The 27,300-nt window shown below is 42.2% G+C and overlaps 3 protein-coding genes across 4 annotated transcripts; 2 read left to right on the top strand and 1 right to left on the bottom strand.

The window, feature by feature from the left end:
* Window positions 1-240: 240 nt before the first annotated feature.
* rbpja (recombination signal binding protein for immunoglobulin kappa J region a) lies at window positions 241-7,702 on the top strand. 2 transcript variants are annotated; one of them, XM_030095140.1, is made up of 11 exons: window positions 241-286; window positions 1,986-2,024; window positions 2,135-2,230; window positions 2,351-2,516; window positions 3,316-3,490; window positions 3,611-3,748; window positions 3,865-3,980; window positions 4,661-4,798; window positions 5,052-5,207; window positions 5,334-5,437; window positions 5,532-7,702. In XM_030095140.1, the coding sequence occupies exons 1-11, from the start codon at window positions 267-269 to the stop codon at window positions 5,752-5,754; spliced, it is 1,371 nt and encodes a 456-aa protein (XP_029951000.1). In that variant the 5' UTR covers window positions 241-266; the 3' UTR covers window positions 5,755-7,702. The 2 variants fall into 2 exon arrangements, with proteins under 2 accessions (XP_029951000.1, XP_029950999.1); XM_030095139.1 differs by having other exon boundaries at window positions 267-286; window positions 3,865-3,977; window positions 4,658-4,798.
* A 1,467-nt stretch (window positions 7,703-9,169) lies between these two features.
* stim2a (tromal interaction molecule 2a) lies at window positions 9,170-17,639 on the top strand. The gene is made up of 12 exons (XM_030094141.1): window positions 9,170-9,298; window positions 11,700-11,830; window positions 13,549-13,660; window positions 13,742-13,853; window positions 13,954-14,069; window positions 14,474-14,651; window positions 14,756-14,933; window positions 15,028-15,189; window positions 15,292-15,392; window positions 15,475-15,728; window positions 15,845-16,037; window positions 16,133-17,639. Exons 1-12 carry the CDS (start codon window positions 9,178-9,180, stop codon window positions 17,637-17,639), a joined length of 3,165 nt encoding a protein of 1,054 aa, XP_029950001.1. The 5' UTR covers window positions 9,170-9,177.
* A 7,934-nt stretch (window positions 17,640-25,573) lies between these two features.
* LOC115390663 (uncharacterized) lies at window positions 25,574-27,052 on the bottom strand. Its single transcript, XM_030094599.1, has 5 exons — window positions 27,015-27,052; window positions 26,534-26,920; window positions 26,258-26,383; window positions 25,990-26,045; window positions 25,574-25,851 (listed from the first exon to the last, which is right to left on the bottom strand). The coding sequence occupies exons 1-5, from the start codon at window positions 27,049-27,051 to the stop codon at window positions 25,714-25,716; spliced, it is 744 nt and encodes a 247-aa protein (XP_029950459.1). The 5' UTR covers window position 27,052; the 3' UTR covers window positions 25,574-25,713.
* Window positions 27,053-27,300: the final 248 nt, after the last annotated feature.

Genomic DNA, 27,300 nt, shown 5'->3' on the forward strand with positions numbered 1-27,300 from the left:
TTTTGGCGTCTGCCCCCCCCCCCCCCCGCCCCCCCGCCCCCACTTCTCACCCATTTGCCCCGTCACACACACCTCCCCTCCTCTTTCTTTCCCTCCTTCCTTCTCCTCCTTCTGCCCCGGCTCTTCTTGTTGCGCCGTCGGCTCTGGTGGAGGGGGGGCGGCCCGGGGGGGGAGGAAGGGTTCTCGCGATTGTTGGACTTTCTTTTCTTTTTTTTTTTTCCTTTTTTTTTGTACCAGGGGGAGGTGGCGGGGGGTTCACTCGGAAGATGGCGCCCGTTGTTACGGGGTAAGTGCAGAAATTCAAAGCAGTGTGTTGTGAAGAAATGTCCAGGTTCCGTGCGGGGCTTCCAGTTGCGGGTCTGCGGGCTTTGCGGGGATGTTTCGGGGCTTCGTGCCGCTGCCTCTCCCCCTGGTTTTCACCCCACGCTGTCCTCCTCTCCTCCTGCTCGACTTGTGCAGAACTATTCTCCGTACTTTCGCCAGCTTTCACAGCCGTTCGTCCTTCCCTCTCCGAAAGAAAGTTTCAGACTAGTAAAAAGTTTCACCTTTCTCTTTGGACTCTTCTCCTCCCTCGTTGCTATTCTGCCAACTGAGGAAAGTCGTTTCCTATCAAACTGTTCTCTATGCAGCATAATACACTTATACACTTACTTTTTTTAAATGACATGTTTAAGAAGATTTATCATTGTCAGACTTGCAGATTTACTAATTAGTTATTATCAGAAAGAGAATACTTTGTTCATTAGGCGCAAATATATCATAACCACCAAAGAGTTTTCATTTACTGTCAAAATGACAGCATTTTAAATATTGGCCAATTACAAGGAAAATTTCTCAGAAACAATGTAAATCAGTGGCAAGGAAAAAAGCTAAATCAAACCACAAATACATTACTTTAATCATTTTATTGCATTTAACTTCATTACCACATTTTGGTATGTTTACCTTCTATTGTTACGGGGTAGGCAACACAGGCATTTGCCTAGGGCCCCGAACTGAAGGGGGCCCCGAGGGACGGCTGACATCAGTCAACTTCAATGACAAATTAAAGGCGCTACACTTGATGCTGCAACGACAGCGTGTCGAAAATCCCCCGCATGGGGCCCTTTTCCGAGTACTCATTGGTTAGTTGCTAGTAGGGGGCCCCGACAGACGGCGGGTATCAGCGACACAACTTGAAACTCCCCGGATACATTACAATGACACGTCGGAACTTACCTAATGGGGCCCCACTACTGCCCATAAATATAATGGGCTTTATTGTGTTTTGACAAAAAACAAAATACCTTTAAAACTGACACATTGTTGCCAACTCCTCACAGTTCATTTGCATATCTCGGTCAAATTAGATGATGACGTCATTCAAACGATACATTGTTGCAAACTCCTCAGTCAGGAAGGTTCTAAATGACATTTTCATGCAGAAAGAAGGAACCATATTGGTGCAAAGTGAGTCACGTGAAGTGACACAGCTCCAGCCATAGAGTCCTTATCAATCAAGGCAGCTTTTAAATGGAAGTACAGATATCTGTTGTCATACATCTATTGTGTTTTATTATTCTTTTGCAAATGTAGAAATGCTACAGTTACAAATCTAATTTGATTGGCGCCTTGTCTCATGTTACCACACAGCAACATTTGAATAATTTAGATTGATTTGAATTGATTGAAAGTCCTTTATTTGTCCCACAGGGGGAAAATGCAGTGTTCCAGCAGCACAGAGAAAAGAAATTCATTCATCATAAATCTGGGCCTGAGAGGCCCCATAGTCCCTCTTGCCTAGGGCCCCCAGGGGGTCTAGAAACACCCCTGGACACACAGTATACCTTTGTTCCAGCTCCTCTCAAGATCTTTATTTCTCCATCAGACTGTAGGAATCACACTGTCTTATGTTCCAGGTGTTACTGACACCATGCAACTCACTGCAGCAGCCTTCATTTTGAATCCATGTTCAAATACCTGATACTGTTTTTTTAATTCTGCAGGAAGTTTGGTGAGCGACCTCAGCCTCAGCGTTTGACAAGGTAAGAAAAAAAAAACTCTTTGCATCTTCCCAGAAAGTTTAGAGAATAACTTGATTAAAGTGCTTTTCATTTTTGGAAAGCTGCTAAATATTTTTTTTTTTCCATTTTAGAGAGGCTATGAGGAATTACTTGAAGGAGAAAGATGATCAGACTGTGCTCATACTGCACGCAAAAGTTGCACAAAAGTCGTACGGCAATGAGAAAAGGTTTGTGTTCGAAATACATCTGAAATTTGTGTCCAGTGTGAATAATGTCCTGTTTGAAATTAATGCATTGCATTGAGGCTGTGTGTGTGTGTGTGTCTGACATCTGCTTTCTTCTCACAGATTTTTCTGTCCTCCGCCTTGTGTGTACCTGATGGGCACTGGGTGGCAGAAGAAGTTAGAGAGTATGGAGAAGGAGGGCTGCACAGAGCAGGAGGCTCAGCCATGTGCTTTCATTGGGATTGGCAACAGTGAGCAAGAAATGCAACAACTGAATCTGGAAGGGAAGGTAAGGTGTGTGTGTGTGTGTGTGTGTGTGTGTGTGTGTGTGTGTGTGTGTGTGTGTGTGTGTGTGTGTGTGTGTGTGTGTGTGTGTGTGTGTGTGTGTGTGTGGACTTTCTTCAAGACACAATGTGCAGGGACACACAGATGTGTTACTTTTTGAACTCTGTTGGGTTCAGTGCATTCAAAAAAGATCAAAGTTGGAAATCAAAGCTGTAAAAAATGTCTCAGGTGTGAACGACTACCATCAAAAAAATGCATTACGAAACTGTCTTAACTATTATAATCTGAACTTATCGCCATAATTTAAAGTAATTGATGAGCACATTATACTGATAATGATGTCAGAATTTGTGTCTGTAGATAGCTGGCTCAACGTCATGAAAGAGAAATAAATCGACGGGTCCCTCCCCTCTCTGGCTCAATGAACAGTTCTCATTATTTTCATATAATCGAGCTCTCTTACATTTTGATTCAGGAATCGCCAAATCCTAAAAAATTGCCTTACATAAAAGATACTTCTTTTTTTGTGTAGATTTGTTACTAATAAACTACAACATGAACACTAAAACACAGCGGCATTTGCTTTGTATTTTCACCGTCTCGCCTGTTCGCTGCTGCAAAAATCTCATTTGCCGCGCTCCCTCTGTAGCCAGAGCTCTCGCATGTCCTCACGTTCCTTTTCGACCGATGCCCTCAATGAGCTTGTGTTGCCAGACGAGATGAAAGAGAAGTGAAACGGGGACAAACAGAAAAACCCACCCTCGTGCTGAATCTCCTAAACTTTCATGTTTTCTCGGCGGCAGCACTTCTGCACGGCGAAGACCCTGTACATCAGCGACTCGGATAAAAGGAAGCACTTCATGCTGTCTGTGAAGATGTTGTACGGGAACAGCTCCAACATCGGAGTCTTCCTCAGCAAGAGGATCAAGGTCATCTCCAAACCCTCCAAGAAGAAACAGTCCCTGAAAAACGCAGATTGTGAGTCGCAGGATTTGGTACACATACAAAATGTGTGTGTGTGTGTGTGTGTCACTGCGATATTGATGTTTACATTTGATCTAAAGGGGTGATCTTTGAATTCTCCTCCTCTGCTGTCAGTGTGTATAGCTTCTGGAACGAAGGTGGCCTTGTTTAACCGGCTGCGGTCCCAGACGGTCAGCACCAGGTATCTTCATGTGGAAGGGGGCAATTTTCACGCCAGCTCACAGCAGTGGGGCGCCTTCTTCATCCACCTCTGTGAGTCACACCTGTATTTTTAAACCATCTGCTTTTGCTTTTTCGGCCCTTTGTTGAAAATTCATCGACACATGTATAATTATCTTGCGTCCTGTCACTGTCTTGATTCTTCCTAGTGGATGACGATGAGTCTGAAGGGGAGGAATTCGCTGTGAGAGACGGCTACATTCATTATGGCCAGACTGTGAAATTAGTGTGTTCCGTTACGGGCATGGCCCTGCCCCGGCTGGTGCGTGTCACTTCTCATCCCACTCTTCTGTTTTGCTTATTTATTTGACAGCAGGAAAAATCTTAACCAAATTTAACTAAAAATTGCTTTCTCTGCTTTATTTTTTTGAACCGGCTCCCACCGACTCGACCACCCAGCAGCCAAACATCAGTGAAAATAGAGCTGAACTTTACTTTCGCTGATTCCTCACAGACTCTGACGTCTCTAAAATCAACTTATCCAATCAGTTTCAGTGTGAAAATGTAAAACAAAGGTTGTTGACCTTTCAGTGTGAGTTATTCTCTCTAATGGAAGATTTGAGCACATCTTGTTGTTTTTTATGCTCCTCTAATGTGCAGCACATTTTTTGGGGGACATTTAACAAACTGTGCCCTGAAAATGTTTTGCTATAATTAAGTTTATCAGTGTGTAAGCAACAAAAAGGCCTTTGGGTCGAGTATAAATAGTGGAAAAAAATGTTTCTTTAGTTGCATTTTGTAAATAGGCTGGGAACCTTTTTCTATTTTTAATCAATGTGTGTTTTTCTGTGAGAAACTGACTTGTCATTCCACTCATGTGCTTTAAATGCACATGAAAGTATTTTTCTGCCTGTGTTTCTGTTTACTTGCACGCATAAAGAATTTTTCCTCGTTTTGATGATGGCTGTATTTTTTTTATTTCTTTTTTCCTTTTTTCTTCAGATCATTCGCAAAGTTGACAAGCAGACAGCGTTGCTGGATGCGGACGATCCCGTGTCCCAGCTTCACAAGTGCGCCTTCTACCTGAAAGACACCGAAAAAATGTATCTGTGTCTCTCACAGGAGAGGATCATCCAGTACCAGGTGCACCTTCACAGGCTCACGCAGCTTTAAGGAGTTCTTTTAGACTTACTTTAATTCTGCTTTTTAACTCAGAAACTACTGCCAGTGTAGGAAACATTCAGTTGTCTGTTTTCGACTCAAAGTTGAGGTGTTCCAAAGGATGAATTTCACTTTGTCGTTGACAGACTTCTACCTGAAACCAGGAAAGCTGAACGCATTTCTTTTTGAATGATGATTATTAATATTAACTCGTTGTCTGTGTGTGTTCTTCCAGGCCACTCCGTGTTCCAAAGAGACCAACAAGGACATCATTAACGACGGCGCTTCCTGGACCATCATCAGCACGGACAAAGCGGAGTACACGTTTTATGAGGGCATGGGCCCCGTCCCCTCACCGGTCACTCCTGTGCCAGTGGTGGAAAGTTTGCAGGTCAGACTGAAAATGGCCTTTTTTTCTTTTTTTTTTTACCGATAAACTTGAGTGGGAATCTGAATGAAATTTCAGTTCAGGGTTTCAAAGTTTGTCAAAAAGCTTGTTCTCCTTGTGTGTGTTCAGCTAAATGGCGGCGGAGATGTGGCCATGTTGGAGCTGACGGGACAGAACTTCACCCCAAACCTCAGGGTGTGGTTTGGAGACGTGGAGGCCGACACCATGTACAGGTACGGGGGTCGTTATTCCACTTCGGTGCTCGAGGTCCATCTTTGTGTTGCAGTGTAAACATTCAGGCCTGGTCTGGTTTGGTTTTGGTCCCAGATGTGGGGAGAGCGTCCTGTGCGTGGTGCCGGACATCTCGGCCTTCAGGGAGGGCTGGCGCTGGGTGAGGCAGCCCGTCCAGGTGCCCGTCACGCTGGTCCGCAACGACGGAATCATTTACTCCACCGCCTTAACCTTCACCTACACCCCCGAGCCCGGGCCCAGGCCCCACTGCAACGCCGCCGGCGCCATTCTGCGATCCCACAGCACTTCTTCATCGTGACCGGCGGCATCCTGGCGGACAGCCACGGAGTACAGAGACCGCTGTGACTGTCGGACACTGCCACGGAAAACATGTTACTGAGAAGAGGCTCATAATCGTGTCCAGAATTGCACAGAAGCTCTGCGTTGGACTGAACTTGTGAAAATCATGAGGACAGCTTGAGAGTTTTAAGTGGACAAGTCAAAAGTACCTGTGACTTTGTACTTTAGCGCCCTCTTGTGGATTCTTCAGAACATGCCAAAAGACCCACGGAGGACCTTCACATCCCAGATTTTCACCTCAAGGATGGTGACCGTGCGATCTAACTTTCTCAACAGCATATTTTGTAAGATAACTATGTTTTTATACAACGTCTGGGTTTGGAAGATACTTTTACTTTGCTTTCTTATGAGCAAGGTCACATTTTTTACTGAAAAAAACAAAAAAAAACAAAAACTTGTTGAATTAATGATTATAAGCAAGGGAAAAATTTCTAAGAGTAACATAGTTTTAATGGACCAAGGAATATTATTATATTATTTTATTCATATTATATTTTATAAGCTTTTCCTGAGGTACATTTTTTGTGTGAAACTGCATAGTAGGTTTGTTTTTATTACCAAATAGTTGGACATGTGGTTTGACTCCCGTTGCTGTGTGGTGTCAGCGGAGAGGTCACGGTGGTCTTTTAATGCATACTTAACACTTTTACCAATTGAAAATAATTGTGGGCAGTTTGAAGAAAACAAATCAATCTTGGAGAATCAATCAGTCTTTGTTTTTAAGGAGGCACTTTAAAACAACGTAGACACGTCTGCCTGAGACCGGCCTGCTTCAGGCCGCCTTTACGCCCCTGACCTTATTTTATTGTTACTCTTTAAATCAAAGATGGGCTTTTTAAAGAATGTATGCTTGTTTTAAGTGTATTGTTCTGTTTTTTCTGTCGTCTAATCAACATGCTGTTTGTATGCCCTGCACTTAAATCGAAACTTAATTAGTCTCTGTTGTTCCCAGCAATGTTCCCTTTATAGTGAAGCCTTAAATCAACTCGGCTGTCTGGACGCTTGGATATAACTAAAGAAATGTTAAAGCTGTCCAGGCAGCGTTAAGGACATGATTTTGTTGATGTTGATCCATTTGTGACACTTTTAATCATACGGTGTTTTCGTACCCTTTTCTCGGTACACCTTTTTTTTTTTTGTCCACCTCTCTGTAAGTGAATTTGGGTTCGATGCCTTGCCTCACAGAGGCAGGCAGACTGGGAATCAAACTACCCATCTTGGGATTGAATGATAACCACTTCTACCGTTTGAGCCGCAGTAAGTAATTCTGTTTTTTTGCTTCTTGATCTCACATTTTCAACAGTGTAAATTCATGGTTTTTAAGCTGTTTTAAGCTCTTAACTCTACATGTGGCGCCACTGAAGCCTTTTTCTTCTGCTGTGGTGGAGTTGGGAAAGACTTTTGGTCTTTCCCACCCAATAAAACCTGACAAATATCAATGGTGGAACTTGTGCTAAAGCTCAAGATGAATTTTTGGCGTGGTGCTGTGAATCCTTAACAAGTCTTCCTAAACTAGTCATGGCAGTGTTCATCCATCCATCTTTCATGCCGCTCCAGGCAGCACACGCCTCGGACAGGTGGCCCGGTTAGTTAACACGGCTCCTGAAACCACACAAAGCAGCTCAGCATGAATAATGGAACCTGACATAATCATTAGCGAGTCTTCTCACCGAGCAGCATCTCATCAGGATTTTCCAGTCATGCCTTCGCTGCAGGTTTGCACACTGCAGGCATCAGAGCTCTAATTTTCTTCATTTGTATTTTAATGGCGAGGTCGTGTCGAGAGGCGCATACTTGTTTGTGTGTTTCAGTATTAATGTTTGGTTTTATGTCGCGTTCTGACATTTTCAATCACGAGAGCTGCTTTTTTGCTCTTAGTTTTATGGAATAAATATTTAACATGGAGTTTCTCACTTTCCCCTCGTCTGCGTGTCGTATTATTCTCTCACAAGTGAATCAATATGCTGAGTGTTCCCTGCAAGGGATCATGAATTAAAAAAGCCTAGGATCCATATTTGTGTAATTGATTTGGATTTCAAGGGTTAAGTTTTTAATGTTTTTCGCCTCTTAGCTGTTGCATCAATTCCAGCTTGTCCTTTCTCCGTGTAAATCATGTCAAACGCTCATCGACTGGATCCCGCTGAGACCTTCTTGGACGCTCGCCACTTGGGCATGCTCCACAGGGTAGAGGTCAAATCTGCCTCACTATTTTTAAACGAGGAGCCGGAGAGCTGGAATGAAACCGGACACTTTGTTTCAGTTGAAGTCTGCGTGCTGTGTTGTGTGGTCTGCTTTCTCTCTTCGTGTTTCTACCTCTTCCACAGAATCAGGCTGTATGCTTCTGTTGAAGAAACTGGAAACTACGAGAAAAGAGGAGAACAGGTGCATCAATACTTGCTAATCCATCCTACATAACTTGAAAAACTGCGAACAAGGGTACAGCTGTTGGACGGTCAGCCTATAATGCCACATAGGACAGACTATTCCTGGCAAGACAGAGCTGGTCTCTGTCAAAACTTCCCAACAGTGACAATCCAGGGGCTTTGACTGAGGCTCCATCCAGACCAGAACAGCATCAGTAAGGTCCTGATTGGTTGAAGGAATGACTGTTGGGTTATTTCTCTCATTTTTATCATGAATTATTTGCTCCTAATGATTAAAGCGGTAAATAAAAATACAAAATAACATTAAAATCTGCCAAGCAAACTCATTGTATTTAACAAGCTGGAATGTTTGACCTCTATGTATATATTTGGCTTGGGAATCAGGTTAGGAAACATAAGAAAGAGGCCCCTCTGCGAGAAAGGAGGAGGAGGAGGAGGATGATGAAGGAGACTGGAGGCGTCAGTTCCGCGGAAGCAGCGTCACATCATCTCTGTTGGGAAAAAGGCTGACAGCAAATAAGAGCAGAGAGCTGCGAGGACAACTGGAGTAAGAAAGGGCTGCTTATAAAAGTTACAATCCAGAGAGACGAGTGGCCTGCAGCGCCTCTTCATCTCCTCATTCCATCTTCATGGATCAGATGAAGCACGAGAGCTCCCGCCTCTGCCATCTGTCCTGATGTAGCACGTGCCATTTTTTTTCTGGAATACCCTCAAACCTTTTTGGGAGAGTTTTGACGCGCAGTCCCGCTGAGTTTGGATAGAAGTGTTTGCTCAGACCTCGCGCTCTGCAGGAGCGCGCGCGTCCCTCTTGTCTAATTTCTCGGGTGAACATTAGTATCACATCTCGCCTCGGCCGCACCAGTAATAGCAACACGGATCGCTTAACACTTTTCGCTGACTGACCCCGGCTCTATGGGCGTCTCGGTCCCTCTCCGTCTGCTCTGAACACTTTTCTCCTGTGTGGATTTAAAAAAAAAAAAGTCGCCGAGTCTCGGAAAATGTTCCCGCTGTCTCCTCTGGTCCTCCTGGTCCCCGCCGCGCTCTTCCTGGCCGCGCACGGGGCCGGGGACCTCCACGGATTCACCTTCCCCGGCGGGAGCGCAGGGTTCGACCCTTCAGGTACGCGCACGACCGGGTGGCGCCACCCAGTCTGAAACAGCTATTTCTTCTGTAACTCATTTTAAATTTGCTTCTCAGTCTGAATAATCTCGATTTTGATGATACTGTCCTCAAACAAAGTGTAACACATTTCCCAGGTGAAATTCAATTCTAGATCATTAGAGAATTGCATATAAAAAGACATTTAATAACTAAAAACCCTTTATTTGCATCTTTAACCAGTTGATCACCTTATTTTAAAAAAATCCCAGTCTTATTAGAATGAGCTTTCATGGAAAGGGTTAAACTGAGGTCCTGCTGGGACACCAACAACACACAAACACATTCTTATTCCCATCATATTGATTCCAATTATTTTTTTTCCTTGTGATTTCACCTCCATGCCTCAAATCCAAATCCCAATTTATCCTAATTTCCTAATCTAAACTAAGTCTTTAACTTTTCCTTCTTAAACAATCCTCTGTTTTGAATTCCAGTAATGTGACTGTGTATGAAGACTTATGGCCTGACAGCATGAGTAATAAAGCCGCACACAAACAAACAGTGCTTGGAGGGCTTCTGCATTCACCTGACACCCAATAGCTTGTCCAGCTGAGTGGTCACGTCACTGTAGAGAAATGCAAGTTTCATCAACAAGGAGAGGCCTGGTCCTCCACAGAACCCCTGTCGGTGGGATTGACAAGCAAAAGCAAATTTTCCAGTCCTATTGAGGGGACTGAGTAAAGAAGAGTCAAAACTGTTAAATAAAAATGAAATAGTTGTAAATTATTTTACTTCTTTTGTTGGATATATGAATTATTTCTATGTACAGAAGGTATATCTAAATACATCCAATGCTTTTCGACCTGGTTAATGGTGCCACAGCGTCACGGAGAACTGACATTCTTCTACTGCATTTGTGAAAATGTTCTTTAAAGAGGATTAGCGCCACGTGAAAAGTAGACATGTTGTGAATTTGCTGCTGAGATTTTAAAATCCACTGTTTCTAGTTCTTTAATGTCTTCTTTATATCATGCATAGGGAGCAGCTTGTGTTACTAGTGGATTTATGTGAGCGCCTTTCACCCCTGGAGCACCCAGACTAAACAGTCACAAAGACAAAAATGGGCTCTGACTCAGAAGGCTGACAGATGACGGAAAGCTGTGCGTCAACTTCCAGTGAATCCACGGTCCTGCCGTAAACTTAAGCCAGGAACACACTGTACGATTTCTAGTCTAATGATTACAGTCGATTTGCCTGTGATGACTCCCCCGGCTCCTCACTGCAGTTTGATTACATTCTGTAAAATGGTGACCATCAAATCCCAGGCCCGGGCATCTTTGTTCTGGATCATTTAATTAATCAATTTGACAAGGCCGGTGTTTACCAGCTTAGTTTGGGTGAAATAGTTTTGAATGATCGTTGAAACCAGACTCTAAAATTGTAAATGCTGAAGAATTATACAGTTCATTGTTGACAATGGAAAGAGCTACTGTAATGAAATTAATTGAGTTGAACCTAATTGAATTGAATTCAAATGTAGTGCCATGGACACATTTTCAATTCAGTTCACCTCTTTTATATTACACTAAAATCATCATGGACATCTGAAGGCACTTTTACGGTGAAAAACCCAACTCCTGCACATGAGACAAAGGTGACGGTGGAGAGGAAGAAGTCAGGATGCAATCTTTGCAGAATCAGACAGAAGTGGAGACTTTATGGTGTTCAGGACTGAGAGAGAGAGAGAGAGAGAGAGAGAGAGAGAGAGACTACCAGAGGGAGACAATGTTTCTAACATTTAATTGATGAAATGTCACTCTATGGAAAGATAAGCAGAAAGATCAATTTAAAATTCTGGGCTGCTACCTCTCTTTGTGGAGTTTGCATGTTCTCTTTGTGCTTTGTGGTTTTCATTGGGCGTTCTGGTTTCCTTCCAGAATCCAGATTTCATTATTAAATGAACTGATAGAAACAATCTAATCACACAGTCACACACACTCTCACATTTACACCTACAGGCAATTTGGAGTCAACAGTTCCTTCATTCCTCATTTAGATTGTGTAAGATTATCAAGCCAGTTCCAGAGGGATGGGACTCAAACCGAGGAATTTATTACTGTGAGGGAAAAACTGTTATTCCACACACCACCATGCAGCCCAACACAGAAAACAGGAATTAATTGGCTTGGTTCCTTCCTCTGACGTCTGTGCACAGTGTAAAAAACATAAAATGACATAAATGTTGCTTGTAAATGTGCATTTAAAATGTACCAGTGTGAGTTTAATCTGTCATAAAGAATCATTGTACAGTTGCATTGCAGTCAGTGGACGCCATGACTCTGCTGCTGAAATGGTCACTTTGTCTAATAGACATATTTTGATGTGAAAATGTTAACTCAGCTGTTCCTCCACCATGTAGATCCCTGCATGGTGGTGTCTCCACCATGCATGAGTGAGGCCGATCGCTACAGCCTGGAGGCCCTGCGGAGCATCCACCAGATGATGGACGATGACCAAGATGGCGGGATTGAGGTTGAGGAGAGTGTGGAGGTACAGAGTTCGCTTTTCTTGAACCTTCAAAGCTATTTCCTCGGCTTGATTCCTTGTGCATGCGTGCTCTTTCATGCCAGAGGCAGGCAGGGTAAAGCAGTGCAGCGACAGGTGCCCTGGCTTATGCTAGAGTCAAATGCTCCTTCAAGGATAGCAACAGTATAACTTTGCTTTTGGCTCGGTGACAAAACTGGATTGCACTAGTAGAATACAGAAACACTAGTGACCTTCAGAGTCATAGGGAAGAGTTTGTCTCCTCTTAATGTCCCTGATGCCTCTTTCCAAATGATCCATATGCCAGTTTGTTGTAGCTGCTAGAAGTTCCTTAATAAGTTATGCGGCGCCATCATGCTACTGGAGTGCTGTCACCACATTGTACATTACAGCTATACACTGATTTCTGTAAAACTTTACATATTACATGTTCATGCAAACAGTAAACTGTCCATATTTTTTCAGATTATGTCAAACTTGTACTGTATGTTCTGTAAACTGTTTTATTTTCTGCTGTTGTCGGGTGATGTCTGAAGTTATCTTTACCTAAACCAATCCTGGCCAGTGAACAACTGCACCAAAGACACCTTCCTATTTTATATCCCATGAAAAAAGCAATCCTTTGCAACTATATTCTGCAACTGCAGTTGGTGTGTGTGTGTAAAGGCATGCTCATTGCAGGGATTTTCATCTGTGCAGGTATAGCTGTGCCATTTTGTTTATTTTTTTTAGGCTTTCAGAGTAAATACTCAAACGGTCTGTGAGTCTCTTGTAGTGTGTGCCATAGGTAGTAAACTCAGAATTCTAGAATGTCTTCGCTGTCCAGAATGCAGTTCAGGGATACAGTATCCGAGGGCTCGGGTTGCCGTTGCCATAGAGATGTTAGGGAAGGGGTCTGGGCTCATCAATGTGTCAAAATTCCTCTCCCAATCATATGAAGCTTTTGCAGCCAAGCTGACATTCCAAGACAAGCACGCACATACGCATGCGCGCAAAAACACATGCAAATAAAAAGGCAATCTCAAACCACCCACAACTTATTTCTAGATTGTAATCCAAGTACCGCCCAATGCTTTTTGGACAGAGATAATGTCAGGTGCTTGTGACTTGTACCAGTGCACTGACTATTCAATTCAGTTCAGCTTTATTTATATAACGCCAAATACAACATCGTCATTTCTAGACACTTTTACAGAGAAAACCCAACAGATCCACATGAGCAAGCATAAGCGACTGTGGAAAGGAAAAACTCCGTTTTAAAAGGAAGAAACCTTTGCAGAACCAGGCTCAGAGGTGGCGGCTTTCTGCTGTTGCGGTTGGGGTGAGGGGACAGAAAGAGAGAAAAAGATAGGACAGACAGATACATTTGTATCAACTTGTATCAACTCAGCAATGCTCCACTCCATGCAGGTGTGTCAAACCAGGAGTCCTCAGATGACGACCCTTGGGGATCATGGGGTGGGTGGCGGGACTACAGGAGGGAGAGAGTTCATGGACAAGAGAGACGATAGTTAATGACACGTAGTAATGAAACGTGTCGAGTAAGAAAGGAGAGAAGTGAAGCGGAACTGGGAGTCGGTTCCACATGGTAGCCTGGGATTAAGGAAACCACGTGCACTCACTGGGTCCGGATTGTCTAATTCGATCAATGGATCAGCTGTTTTGATTGACTTGAAAAACACTTTGATTTCACTCAGTTGTTTCTCTCCTCCCCGGTGTTGCAGTTCATCATTGAAGACATGAAGCAGCAGCAGACCAACAAACACAACATGCTGCACAGAGAAGACCAACACATTACAGTGGAGGAGCTCTGGAGGGGCTGGAAGTCCTCTGAAGGTGTGCACGTGCCTCCATTTTTTTCTTCTTTTGTTCTATTTGCATCCTGAGGGATCATGTTGTAAATGTCTTTATTTTCAGTTCACAATTGGACTCAAGATGAGGTGCTCCGCTGGCTGAAGGAGTTTGTTGAGTTGCCACAGTATGAAAGAAACTTTAAAGACTTTAAAGTCAATGGAAACACACTCCCGAGGTGAGAACAGCCATTGGAGAGTCCCATGCATTTCACTGTCAGTTAATTTTATGTGGCACATCATCACAGAGCTTGTCCCGTCCGTAACATCTGCCTGCAGGATTGCAGCTAATGAGCCGTCATTCCTGAGCGGCCATCTGAGAGTTCAAGACCAGAGAGACAAACAGAAACTCAACATCAAAGCTCTGGATGTAGTTCTGTTCGGCCCACCGACACGTAAGAACGCATTTTCTGCTTTCTCACTCGTGTTCCTTCCTTTACCCCTTTAATCTGCATGTCAGTTCAGTTTAAATCAATTTTATTTTAATAACGGCAAATACGACACAGTCGTATCACAGCATTGTACAGAAAAAAAACCCCAACCTGAGCAAGAACAGGTAGTGGTGGAAAAGTAAAAAAATGAAAAGAACAACCTTTAAACAATAGGAAAACTGCAGAACCAGGCTCAGGGGTGGTAACTTTCTGCTTTTCCAGTTAGGGTTCGAGAATAGGAAGACAGAAGCGAATAAGAATGTAGAGCAAAAAGACACTCCACTCCTTTCTTTTCCCCTCAACTTGTTTCATATATACACTGTTCATCTTCTATCAGTGACACATCCTGACTTTCTCTTTTATCACAGGCCCTCCTCATAATTACATGAAGGACCTGCTTCTCATCGTGTCTGTGGTGATGGGAGTGGGAGGCTGCTGGTTTGCCCAGGCTCAGAACAAAGCCAGCAAAGTCCACATTGCCAGGATGATGAAAGATTTAGAAAGTCTGCAGAGGGCTGAACAGAGCCTTATAGACCTGCAAGAACAGTCAGTATTCTGTGCTTTCTTTTTTTTTTTTTTTTTTTTGCATATTAAACTTTGCGTTGACTTTGCTTCTTTTGATTGAAGAATGAACATTTCTGTTTGCTCAGACTGGAACGAGCCCAGGAGGAAAAGCGTAATGTGGCAGAGGAGAAGCAGAACCTGGAGGAGAAGATGAGGGACGAGATTATGGGCGCGCAGGAGGAGGCTTACCGGCTGCACGAGCTGAGGCAGGGAGCCGTCAGTGAGCTCAGCCGCCTCCGATATGCAGAGGAGGAGCTGGAGCAGGTAGACGGATTTTAAATTCTTAAAGGAGCAGATTTGATGTTAAACTGAAATGTGGTACTGTGTGTCCAACACTGGTTTGATGTCTGTTCTTTAGGTCCGTGGAGCTCTGAAACAGGCTGAGAAGGACATGCAGGCCAGCTGGACTGTCTCCGAGATCCTTCAGCAGTGGCTGCAGATCACCCATGAGGTCGAGGTTCAGTACTACAACGTTAAAAAGCAGAGTGCTGAGCTGCAGCTTGCTACCGCCAAGGAAGAGGTAAAGAATCAATCCAACAAATACAAACAAAACACATTGTAGTAATATGTAGAGGAAGTTCTTATTTAGTTGAGATATGGCTGAAGATGTGCTTCCTCACAGGCAGAGAGGATCAAGAAAAAGAGAAGTTCTGTTCTGGGGACTCTTCATGTGGCTCACAGCTCCTCTCTAGACCAGGTTGACCAGAAGATCTTGAAGGCAAAGTGAGTTAAGCGTTTAATTGTTTTCTTTTCATGGTGTTACACTTTATCATAAATTGTATGATGATATATGTGTTTTCCAAAGGAATGCCTTGTCCGAAGTCACGGCCTGCCTGCGGGAACGTCTTCACCGCTGGCAGCAGATCGAGCTCCTCTGTGGCTTTCCGATCATCAGAAACCCCGGCCTCGCAAACCTCACTGCCCAACTCTACTCGGACTCAGTCACTCTGGGAGTACCGCGAGCGCCACAGCAGCCTTGTTCATGTCACAGCTCCATCCAGGGATCAATAGAGGATCTCCTAGAGGAGCCTGCCGCTCCAATCATACCACAGAAGCCAGGTAAGAAACTAAAATGATGACTTTTTAGGATGAATCTCTATTAATGTCATTGTTTGCTGTGTAGTGAGCAAATTGACCTGTTCTTACTTATTATTTCAACTGTGGTCTCTCCTCAGTTCCAGTTCCGCCACTGAAACGTTCTCCTCGGACACGGGGATCCGCCATATGTCGGTCACGTCGTTCAGGCACCATGTCTCAGCCATCGGCTGGCTTGAACTCCTCGGACCCCGATCTCCTCGCTCCCATCCGAACCCATTACCCTGGCTACGACGAACAAGAGGGACGCTTTCTGAAAACCATGAAGAAGCAGTATGTATTCCTGCATGCTTTTCAAGTGATGTACAGCTAATTTTATGCTTATTCACTCCCTGACTCTGTCCTTGTTTCACTTTTCTCTCAATTAGAAATTCCCAAGAGAAGTACGCAGACTCAGAATATGCGGCTCCGCAGCCTCTCAATAAAATATTTCCTGGTTCCACTGCTGACTGTACCTCTCGAAAGCTCTATCTCGATGAAACTGAACCACTTACAGATACTTCAGCTACAAGTCCTTTGAGTAAAGAAGCAGAGGCTGTTGTTGAATCTCCAGTTCGGAAAGTTTCAGTGGAAGAACTTGAAGCTTCTGCTGACATTTTCTGTAGGAAGGTGTCAAGAGACAAAGCCTTCGAGTCTTCTTTGGAAACACCTTTGAGGATGCCCACACAAGAGTCCATCATGGATACATCAAGAAAGATATCCCGAGACAGAAGTGACGTTCCAGTGGATGTCGTTCTCCGAAAAGGTAGTTCAAATGAATCAGATGCAGAGTTTTCACTCAGGAAAGTAGAGAAAGACACCGTTGGGGATTTGATGGAGATTCCATCGAGGAATATATACAGAGAAAGAAGTGATGTCCAACTGGATGTTAGGAAGATTCTGTGGAATGAATTAGAAGCATCAACAGATGTGGCTTCAAGGAAAATATCAAGAGATATGCTGGGAGCTTCTGTGGACAGCGTCTCAAGAAAGATCTCAAGAGATGATACTGAACGCACATTTGAAGTCAGACGAATTACAAAAGACACAATGGGAATATCCCAGGACACAGGTTCCTGGAAGCTCCCATGGAGCAAAGGAGAAGGCCTTCTGGAAGCCCCTGTGAGGGTGTTAGTGAAGGATACAATGGTCGAGACTGTCAGAACGGCACCAAGAAAGATATCTAGAGACGAACTGGAGTATTGCACTGATGCTGCTGCCATCAAGATGCTACCTCGAGAGAAACTTGAAGCACTTATGGATACCTCGTCCCTGACAGAGAAGCAAGAATTTGGTTTGGAACCATCGGCAAGTAGAAAGATATTGAGAAATGAGCCCGAGATGCCTGCCGGTTCTCTCAGAAGAAGGATGCCACGGATGCTAAGAGAGGACACTGACATTTACTTGGACACTCCAACTGGAAAAGTCTCCTGGGATAGGCTTGACGATCCAGTAGAATATAAGCAAGCCCTGCTGAGGGGGGAGTTAGGAGCGCTTGAGTCAAGTTCTTATCCGAGCCGAAGTGGGCAGCCAGACCTGATGTTGACCGCCCAGGCGCCGAGGAAGTCCTCATCAGACATTTTCTCCGTCGGTCCCTTGAGCCAGCTCGTGTACGACGGCATCCTTGAAAAGTCGTGCAACCCCATGACGTCGAGCCCAGCCAGCCTCTCGGCCTCCACGCCAAACCTGCCTCAGAACAGGCTGCAAACAGAGACAGAGCCGCCCCCGCGGCCCCCCAGGGGCGTCTCCTCTTCTTCTCTTTCGCCCTCTGACAGCGGAGAGGAGAAGAACAAGGAGAAAGAGAAGAGCAAGAAATCTATGAAACTTAAAAATCTTTTCAAAAAGAAAAATGAGCCAAATCCAGAGAAGGTTCAAAGTGGCCTTCAAAAACTCTGACAGTCAGCTGTGAATAGTTTTTTTTGTAGTTATTTTTCTTTAATTTTTAAACAGAAAGTGATGTGTTAGAAATGGTTGGATGAGGAAGAGCTTAAACATAATTAGAGGAGAAGAGAAACATAAATATAAGCCTCCGTTTTCTTACTTTTGTGTTCAAGCACTGGAAAGAATTAGGATTATAGTAGAAAATATTTTATATTCGAAGCTGATTTCAAGTTGGTATGAAGTTTTCTAGGCACATGGCCGATAACCATGTGTTTTTGTAGGTGTAGATTTTTTTAATGCTTTTGCCTGTGGCTTAATAATGACGACTTTTAGAAATTGATTAACATCTGTATAACAGAAAAAAATGCAATGAATCAAAACTTGACTTTATTTTCTGCAGTTTTAAATGACTGTAGTTTTTCTCAGAAAGAAATAAGGGTAATTTTTTTGGGAAATCGCATTCACGATTTTTACCTCTTAACACAATCCGTGGAAAACTTAAATGTCATATTTATTGTATTTTTTTAATGTTCACATACAGCTACAATTTATATACAATTTTTTTGACAGTTAAGAGGCTGTGAAAATGTAGACTATTTAAAATCCTCTTAATTGCTGTAGGCCCCCATTATTGAAGACTTTAAAATGTTACTTACGTTTATGTATTTGCCTATTTTTCATAGATATTGATGTCCATGCACTGCGCTGACAATGATTTAAGTTTATAATCCCAATGCAAACCACCTGTTTTTGGCTAGTTAATTGACATTAAGACTGATGTTGGATTTAAAATCAGGTTTTTATTGTACTCTAATATGTTTGACACTTGAACGAGTCAGCGCTGATGAGCATATTTTGCATCGAGGGAGAACCTGTAGTAACAAATGTTTTGTTTGAGGACTTGTATTTTGTGTTTTGTGTGTCTGTTTTAGCAGGAGGGGGTGTACGGGGCTTAAAAATCCTCCTATTTAAATCGATAGTCTTATCTCAGTAATCAACAACTTAAACTATCTCCATCATTACTGTATCATCATCATTATCTCCTGTGTAATTTCATCACCACATGTTGCTGAAAAGAAATAATTAGTCCACGGTTTCTGTTATTCCTGACATGGGTTGCACCTGAAACAAATACAGAATCTGATCTAATTGCTTCTTTGTACAACCCTTGGTATTCGCCAAATGCTCAGGAAGAGCTTGCTTGCTAAAATAGCAAGTTTGAAGTTTTGAAAGCTATAGTATGTTGCTCTTTTTCGTCACCTGAAAAGTTATTGGATTATTTGTTTTTCCTTTATTGTTTACAGGTGAGAAGTCAGTATTTGTTTTTTAAATTATGACAATTTGGAAACTTGCTTTCTTTCTTTCTGAATTGAAGTTGGATTTTTGTCCAATGAGATCTGAATGTATTATTGAAATGCTGATACAACTTCCATTGTCTTAGAAAATGAGAGTTGGTGAATGGTGTTGTAATTTCATAACAGATGTAATAAATATGCAATGATTACCAAATGTGCACTGATCTATGATGAAAATTTAAATTTAAAAAAATCCTCAAATAAGAATCAAATCAAAATCACTCATTGTCACTCACTCATAGATGATCCCACTCATGCTTATTTCCCTCTTTCTCTCTGTGATGAGCATGGATGGCTGTTTTGATTTGGTTCATGATGTGTTTTGCTGAGAAGTTAAAGAAGTTTATTAATTGTTTTAGTTTTCTATGTTCCTGATTTATTACTCGCTACCGCCACTAGAGGACAGGAGTGCTTGAGATTACAAAGTCATCTTCTGTTTATCTGCAGGATGATGTGAAAAAAAGCAAGGGGGGGGGGGGGGTGGAGGGGGATTTTGCCAATGGGGAAGGTTATAAAAATGAAAAAAAAAAAAAATCTACCCAACAACACACACAAACTAAAAACACAAATGATATTGAACATCAAGCTTTACAACTTATGTTTCTGTAAAAAAAAAAAAAAAAAAAAAAGTAATAAAGTTGTCAAACTGCAGTTGAAATGAGGTCCCAGACCATAATAAATATTACAGTTGTGTGGGCTGCAGAAAAATACTGAAGAGTGTGCTTGTGCACCAAAGCAAGTAACGACTGTTCCGCTTTACTGAAAATGATTCTTACATTTACATGTACAAACAACACTCTGAGTTGTGAGACTCCACTGGTTTATTCTCATCAGACAGTGAGTTACAAACTTCACACCAAGACTGACTGGATAAAAGAAAAGAAATAATAATAATGGTTTCATGTTTTATCTCGTGTTTTTCCTGAGAGTCAGCTCTCTTCTTTCAGGCTCCTTGGCTTCCCCTCCTCATTTCGCCGCTGTTCCCTGATGTGTTTCACCTGTGTCTATTAGTGTGTGAGTGTCGTCACCTGGTGGCTTGGGGATAAATTCATCTCATCTTGTCTGTTCTGGTTGTCCGCCCGTCCGTCCTCATTTGCTTCAGTGCCTTTTTTGTAGACTTTGTGCCCTTGAGCTTGAGAACTTTGGACTTTTGGGTTTCTGTTTAACCCCTTTTAGTCAGTGACGTTTCTTTCAGTGGAGTTTCTTCCCCAACACACGCGTGGCAGGACAGTGAGACATGTTGCAGGATAGCAATACGAATGCGATCAATTCTGGTTCCTGTTGACTTTTGCAAACTTTCTCAAGCTTATCCAAGAAAACAGAAGCAGGACGGAGAATTTTATTTCATTGTGGCATGATGGAAAGTGATATATAAGGATGGGAAGACTGAACAAGTTTTTATTTAAAGGGAACATTGGGAACCAACAAGTTTTGACAGATGTGATATGACTGTTTAAGCTAGCTCCTGCATCAGATTGAATCCATCCCAGAATTACAGCGACCCGGGTTTTAATTGGCTCGCTTCCGATCGGCTTGAATGGGAAAAGGCAGACGCTTGTTGTTTTTGGACACAGCGTGAGATATCCTTCGTAAAGATGACTTGGCATTGGCAAGAAAGCGAGATCAGAGAGCTTCTCTTGATCCGTGAGGAAGAGGACACACACCGGTGTGACAAATTCCATTTAAAATCCAATAATTTGAAATATACTAATGAAGTTGTCAGATTGTTTTCTTTTTAAGATTGGAACCACAGCCGCCACCTCTTCATATTGTGGACTGTGAAAACAAAAGTCTTGTGCTCCTTCCTTAAAAATAGAAAGTGTTACCTCATTCAAATAATCACTTGATCAATAAACAACAGCCAGTTTGCTTTTACTTCATGGTCCAAACACTGTCATTTTCAGGCTGCCCTCTCAGCTCAACTCTTTGTACCATTAAGCTTCCCCTAAAAAAAAAAGATCTGGAACTGGACAAAACAAAAACTTAGATGATTCACTAACTTGACCCAACTCATTTCTACTTTTCTTTTTTCCCTTTCAGACCTTGCTAATTGACTATGCTGATGAATATGATGCTTTTATCTGGACCGGCTCTTGAGTCTTATTCTTCAGACACTGAGTGGTGAATGTGACCTGTTTTAAGTTCTTCTTCCTGGAGGCTGAAACTGCAACACAGAAAAATATGTCCTCCAGCTTGAGTTCAAACTCAGATCTTTGTTGTTCCACACACTCTTTGCTTCTGACTGCTAAATTTACTCTGACTTATACATGAAATCCACTGGTATTTCAAATTAAATCAGTTTTGTAACGCTTTCATCAGCTGTGGGATTTTATTCCGCTGTCTGTGGCTTAATGCAACATTTCTTCACACTTTTTCTGTTTCTATTATGGGTTCAGATTATGTGATGAGTTGCGAATCTGATGAAACTGTATGCCTGAAACCTTTAAAGGTCACTGGTCTGCAGCTTCAGTTAGCCTAGATGAGGGCTGTTTGTCTGTGTGGGTTTCCTGTGGGCAGATCAGACGGGGGAGCTGGAGTTATGAGGTCAACCTTGTGTTGTGAAGTTGGTGAAGAAAATATTGCTGAGGGAAAAAAAAAAAGAAAACATAAAAGTCTTCTTCACATTTTGTTCCCCACAGGTGGCCTCATTAACTTTATGTATAGTTTCACAGCTAAAAGGACATATGTTTCAGCAGACTGTGGCTTTTGAAGAGTTCTGATTTAAACATTACGATGTGTGAGTTAAACAAGGAAGATATTTCATCCGTATTTGGTTGTCTGCAACAAGCTGACAACAGAAATGTATGTATCACAGTTCATTCCCAGGCAGTCATGTATCACACAGTGAAACAGAGCAGATGTACCAGAACTCACATCTTCATATGTAATAAATATAATTTCTTCACAGGCATTATGAGAAAAAGGTGGATGCACAATGACTTACAATGAATTGCATCCAAGTAAGGAGTCACGTTTTATTCCAGATAACCTGAACATTTGGAGCCTTATCATTAAAAAATATATATTCTTATGAGCTTTTAACATTGTTAATGTGTGATTACCTCATGAAAACTTCATTAAAGTTATTATTTCCCTTCATTCATGCATATTGGAGTAATTTGTATGAATATTCAGACCAAGCTCTCTTGAAAGGACTGGCTTACTACCGATCTAGATCAGTGGCACCAATCATAAAGCGCCAAATACGTGTGCACAGCATGGTAGTGGAACGCTCAATTCAAGCAACCTAAACTTTTTTGTGTTTGCGACAAACATTTAATTCCTGACTGCTTCATAAATCTTTGCCAGTCTCAATGTGGATTGTGACTGATTCTCACAAGAAGTGCAAATCCCATGATAGAACCACTGGATGGATAAGTAAATCTGACCTGCATGCTGCAAATGGTAGAGTTGTTTGGACTTCCGTGTTGAAAACTTCCTGTTCTCTCCACTAACCTCCACATGAACTGCACCCCCATTTCATCAAAGACGTTGTGCACAGATTAAAGTGTCTTTATCCTATATGCAAAGGCACAAAAAAAAAGTCATTAAACAATGACGCACATGCACACTGGACCTCAGATTTGTATTTGTTGTGTTTGCGTAACAAACATAATCTAATGCAATTAAAACCAACGGTAACATTCTGGAGATGTCTCTCTTCTGACAGTTCACTTGTGGAAAAGTGATATCTACAAAGAAAGCCGCCGCCCCCCCCCTCCCTCAGAGCTAAACTCCATCCAATGCCTCTGAGAAGAACTGCAAAGCCCTGCGAGAGCTCCTTATCGCTGAACACCAATACCCAGCTTTACTAATGTGGATGAATGGGAGCCAATCTCAGCAGTCAGGTTTTACAATCTGGTGAAAAGGCGTCTCAGAAGAGCGGCAGCTTTTGAAATGGCGTAGTCCTTGGTTTTTGGAACAAGATGTTAGGCAGTCATACTTCATTGTGTTACTTTACTGTTACCATGACCGAGTATCTCCCCAACCCCTCCAATGAATTCATCCTCACCTTTGACTTCCGTAATCAGCAGGCTCCAGGATTTAGTGGGCTGGTTTCTTAGAAATCACAGATAAGAAAGAAAAATGCCCATGAACCCCGCAGGATCGGAGTTGTTTTCAGATTTAAAGGTTTGGTTTTATAACAGGATGAATTCTCTGCGCTACGCCGTCAACGCTACCGATGAACCTTCGCAGAAATCCGGTCATGACTGCAAGAAGCCGCTTCTAAAATCTGAACACAGTCAGAAGGTAACGGCGAAAATGGCCCAACTCAGAAACACAGACAGAGCAGGCATGTATCTAATGTCAGAGGTGAAACGCTGCCACTGTTCTCCACCTGTTCCATCTTTTGTCGTACGTTCAGAGACGGTCTTCTGCAGACCTTGATTGTATCTCGAGGTGTTTTTGAGCGACCGCTGCTGCTTTTCTCTCATTTCAAACTCGGGCCATTCTCATTTGACCTCTGGTATAGACACGGCTGCTTTACCCAGAAAACTGCAGCTTGATGGATATTTTCTCCTTTTTGAAACCAATCTCTGTGAACCCCGGGTACAGCTGTGCAGCAGATTGATCGTTTCTGGAATACTCAGGTCAGAAAGTCTCTTCTCAAAGTCAGTAAAATCACATTTTTTGACTAATCTCATGCTAGATGCAGATTTCCTGTTCTCGTTTTTTTTTTTAATTGTATATAGTGTAATTTATTGTAGTTAAATTGAATTAGAAACATTAATTATAAAATTTAGAGTACATGAAACAATTCTTTTGTTTCATGTCAGCAGGCTTTGAGGCTTTCTACTGTCAGAGAGAGTCCGGGATGTAAATGAAGCCACTGCAAAGGAATCGGTACACCATTGTATTTGCTACGCTCAAATATTCATGCACTCATTTTCACATCAATAATGAATATGAGCAGTTATTTGTAGCTTATTACTTTGATTTACCCAGAGAAAAATTGCACCTTACTTCCAAACCTCCATTAGTTTTAACAAGCGCCGGGAACATTTTTCAACTCATTGTTTTGATGTGCAGCTTCTCTGCTTTTGGTTTACTTCTCACAGGAGCCTTTTTCCAGCAGTGGCGGGCTGCAAGAAATCTAACAAAACTGTCTTTGCACTACCTACACAAGCAATTAGTGGGGAGATATACGAGAGCAGAAGAGCCAGGATTTCCTCAAAACTTGGTTGAACCTCGGCGTGAACTTGAAGCAGAGTTAATTAACTTGACTGACACGCAGCTTCCAGTTAGTTATAACTCTCCGGAGCCGGTCGTGGAGACGACAGCTCCTTGCTGATAGTACTATACGTTACTGTTAAGTGCACAATCGGTTGTGCTGTCATAAATGAATTCAGTCACATTTATATTTGTGCTTGCTTGAAATAGAGTGCGAGTTCCTGTTTGCTGTACCTCCGTGTGTGTGCGTACGAAGTGTTACAGTTGTGGTTTGCCATGGCCTATTGTGATGCAACGCCTTGATTGGGCCACCGTATCTTCACCTTCAATCTGTGTGAGTTCCCATAAGTGAGGGGCTGTTTCTTTTTTTTTTTTTTTTTTACTGTGGGTTTCTTGAGAGCTTGTTGCTCATTGTGTTGTTTGCAAGAGTGTGTTTTAAGATTTGAAGCCAGCGATATGTGAAGTTTCTGAAGAGGATTGGAAACCAGTCCATCACATCACACAAGACTAAATACATTTTCTTTTAAGAATACAAACCACACGCAAACAAAATTGTAAATCATAATTTAAAAGAAAAAAACGAATGGATTGAGCTGTCATTTAAGGAATTGCAAGAAAAACTGTCATTTATAGAGGCGACAAAGAAAATTGGATAGCATTTTTTTTCAGTTTTTTTCTTTGTGTTAAAAATGTTTTGGGTGGTTTGACACATTTAAACTCTGATCCGTCGCCTCAGTCTGAGCTGATTACGCTCTGCAGCGGCATCAATCTTCAAAGATATCGCCAGTGGCCGGCGTTCTGGTCTCTGCTTGACATGACAGTAGCTTAATACGGCTTCTATCCACTGTGATGGCGAGGACGGCATCCAGCCGGTCCACAGCGACGAGACTTGGCATTTGTTGACAAAATATTTGGCATCCAGACTGAAATCTTCAGTCTGTTGTCTGATCAAACTTCGCATCGCCCTTATCTTTTTATTTGTCAAACTTTCTATCAGATTTACTCTCTGATCCTGCTTCCAGCTTCTACAAAGACCTGAGTGACGGCAGATCTTCCCTCCTCTGCAGCTCTGTTAAAGATACCGCAGGGAATACACAGTATCTCGCAGGTCTCGCCATCTTTCACAGGGATGGCGCTCACTGGGGTCTTTGCATCTTATAAATACCAGCGTGTGGTTGAAAATCTGAATGTTATTTAGAGCCACAAATACCAGTTTATAAAAGGAAAAAAAGTCCCATTAGTACAGTAAAGTACATTTTGTCATTGTATAACTCGATTGCTGGTTTTCACTCCTGACTTGTATTCTTCAGTAACAGTTTTTGTATCGACAGAGCGAGACATAAAAGAAATGGATGTAAAGAATCACTTGTTGATTGTAGGTATTTTGGTCAAACTCAAAACAAAGACATCTAATTAATTTTTTATTAGCTTCACATAACATTTGGGGAGAACAAAACCTTTCAGTGGCAGCATTCAATCATCCAGCTGCCCGGTTATTGATATATGTGTGATACAAAGCATAAAACAGTGATTCTTTAAATGCTGTTTTTCTGCCAGTTTTATCAGTTGCATGTTCTGTTCTGTCCTGTCCCAGAGACTATGATGGGAGAATATGTGCAGAAAGTTAAGTCAGAACTCCACCCTTCATTCCTCTTGAGTGTCTGCTGAATATCCACCGAGAGAAGAAAGACATCTTCTTCCTGAAACCATTTTCAAAACCAATAATCACAAATCCAAATGTGCAAAGTATAATCATCTGTGAATTTCAATAATGTTATAGATATATCTGAAATGAAACGGAGAGTCAAATGTGTTCCGTATCAACGAATAATGTTTACCTGAATGCGTTGCAGTTGGCCCTGAGCGTCAAATCTTTTCTCGTCAGCATTACAGCCTTTAGAGATGTTCAGAACATCAAGATTTAAACACAAAGCATCTTAACAAAACAGAAGTTTACCAGATAAATTCTCACAGATAAATGTTCTGGATCAATTTAAAAAGTAGAAAAATTTTATCTCAACAACAGAAAACACCTGCATCTGTGTATCTTTAATAATTTATTGTCAAGAATTGCCCTGGAAAAATGTTGTATTCTCAGAAACTTACCTTTTTTCTTGCAGGGTTGATAAGTCAGCAGAGACGAGAGTCCAGCAATAACTGGACACAGAGTGAAGAGCAGCATCCAGCACAGTCCACAGTGTGGAGTTTCATGGTCTTTAGAGTCACTGGAGTCTGAACAAAACATGACATAAAGCTGAGGATGTACTTTACCTTTTAAAAAGAGTCTGTTCGTCAATGTAATTCTTCCTACTGCTGCATAATACTCATTTCTTTGGATAATTAGACCCTGAAACATACAAAGAGGGTTCAGAGAATACTCACAGAAAATAATCCTTGTTGAAACTTTGCCAGTTATGTAATCATATTTCAAAGAGACTCGATCTTTATCCTCTACTTTGATTTCCTCAGTCCCGCAGTAGTAGAGGCCCTCGTAGGAGCTGGTCATGTTAGTGATCAGGAGATCATACGACTCAGACGACTGGTTTTTCACCAGGCGAAAATTGGGGAAGTTTTTCAGAATATTGCTCTCAAACTCTGAACGCCTGGCCTTGAGGACAAGAGGAGGTTGGGTCTCGTGGGTGCAGTGTCTGTACCACACTATATGCAGAGTTTGGGATGATTTGCAGTCACAGTAGACTGTGATGTTGTCTCCAGGTCTGGCTGTCACTTCCAACACTGACTGAGGGACCTGAGTGGAGAAAACACCTCCTGGAAAAGAAACATAATCACAAAAGGTGATGAACATGTGAGCATTGACTGTATGTAAGAGCCACATTTTTAAGAAGTTCATTGAAACAATTACCAGATAAAAAGACCAGTAAAATCCACTGCATGTCCATGATGTGAGCCTGAAAACTGGCTTCTGCCGCAGGTGTCGGTTATAACACACAGATACTTTTCCTTTTAAGGAAATCTGCCTCATGATTGGCCGATGGATTTGAATTTACATGTTTTTTTTCTCCTTCTTACAATTGATTGTTTTACCTTTGATGCAGTGGATAGAAAGTAAGAATTATAAACCATCCTAAGATAAAACATACATTATTAAATGTGTCTTCATCAAACCTCCTGCTCATGTTGAAAAGATC

Source organism: Salarias fasciatus, chromosome 6 (genome assembly GCF_902148845.1).
Source record: "Salarias fasciatus chromosome 6, fSalaFa1.1, whole genome shotgun sequence".
Taxonomy (NCBI): Eukaryota; Metazoa; Chordata; class Actinopteri; order Blenniiformes; family Blenniidae; genus Salarias; species Salarias fasciatus.

Coding starts and splice junctions, on each gene's coding strand:
- rbpja (XM_030095140.1), top strand. CDS start 267: ATGGCGCCCGTTGTTACGGG. Junction 4,799..5,051: donor AGAGGATCATCCAGTACCAG/GTGCACCTTCAC, acceptor GTGTTCTTCCAG/GCCACTCCGTGTTCCAAAGA. Junction 5,208..5,333: donor CAGTGGTGGAAAGTTTGCAG/GTCAGACTGAAA, acceptor GTGTGTGTTCAG/CTAAATGGCGGCGGAGATGT.
- stim2a (XM_030094141.1), top strand. CDS start 9,178: ATGTTCCCGCTGTCTCCTCTGGTCCTCCTGGTCCCCGCCGCGCTCTTC. Junction 15,190..15,291: donor TTGCTACCGCCAAGGAAGAG/GTAAAGAATCAA, acceptor GCTTCCTCACAG/GCAGAGAGGATCAAGAAAAA. Junction 15,393..15,474: donor CAGAAGATCTTGAAGGCAAA/GTGAGTTAAGCG, acceptor TGTTTTCCAAAG/GAATGCCTTGTCCGAAGTCA.
- LOC115390663 (XM_030094599.1), bottom strand. CDS start 27,051: ATGGACATGCAGTGGATTTTACTGGTCTTTTTATCTG. Junction 26,384..26,533: donor TTCAACAAGGATTATTTTCT/GTGAGTATTCTC, acceptor TGTTTTGTTCAG/ACTCCAGTGACTCTAAAGAC. Junction 26,046..26,257: donor TCAACCCTGCAAGAAAAAAG/GTAAGTTTCTGA, acceptor ACATCTCTAAAG/GCTGTAATGCTGACGAGAAA.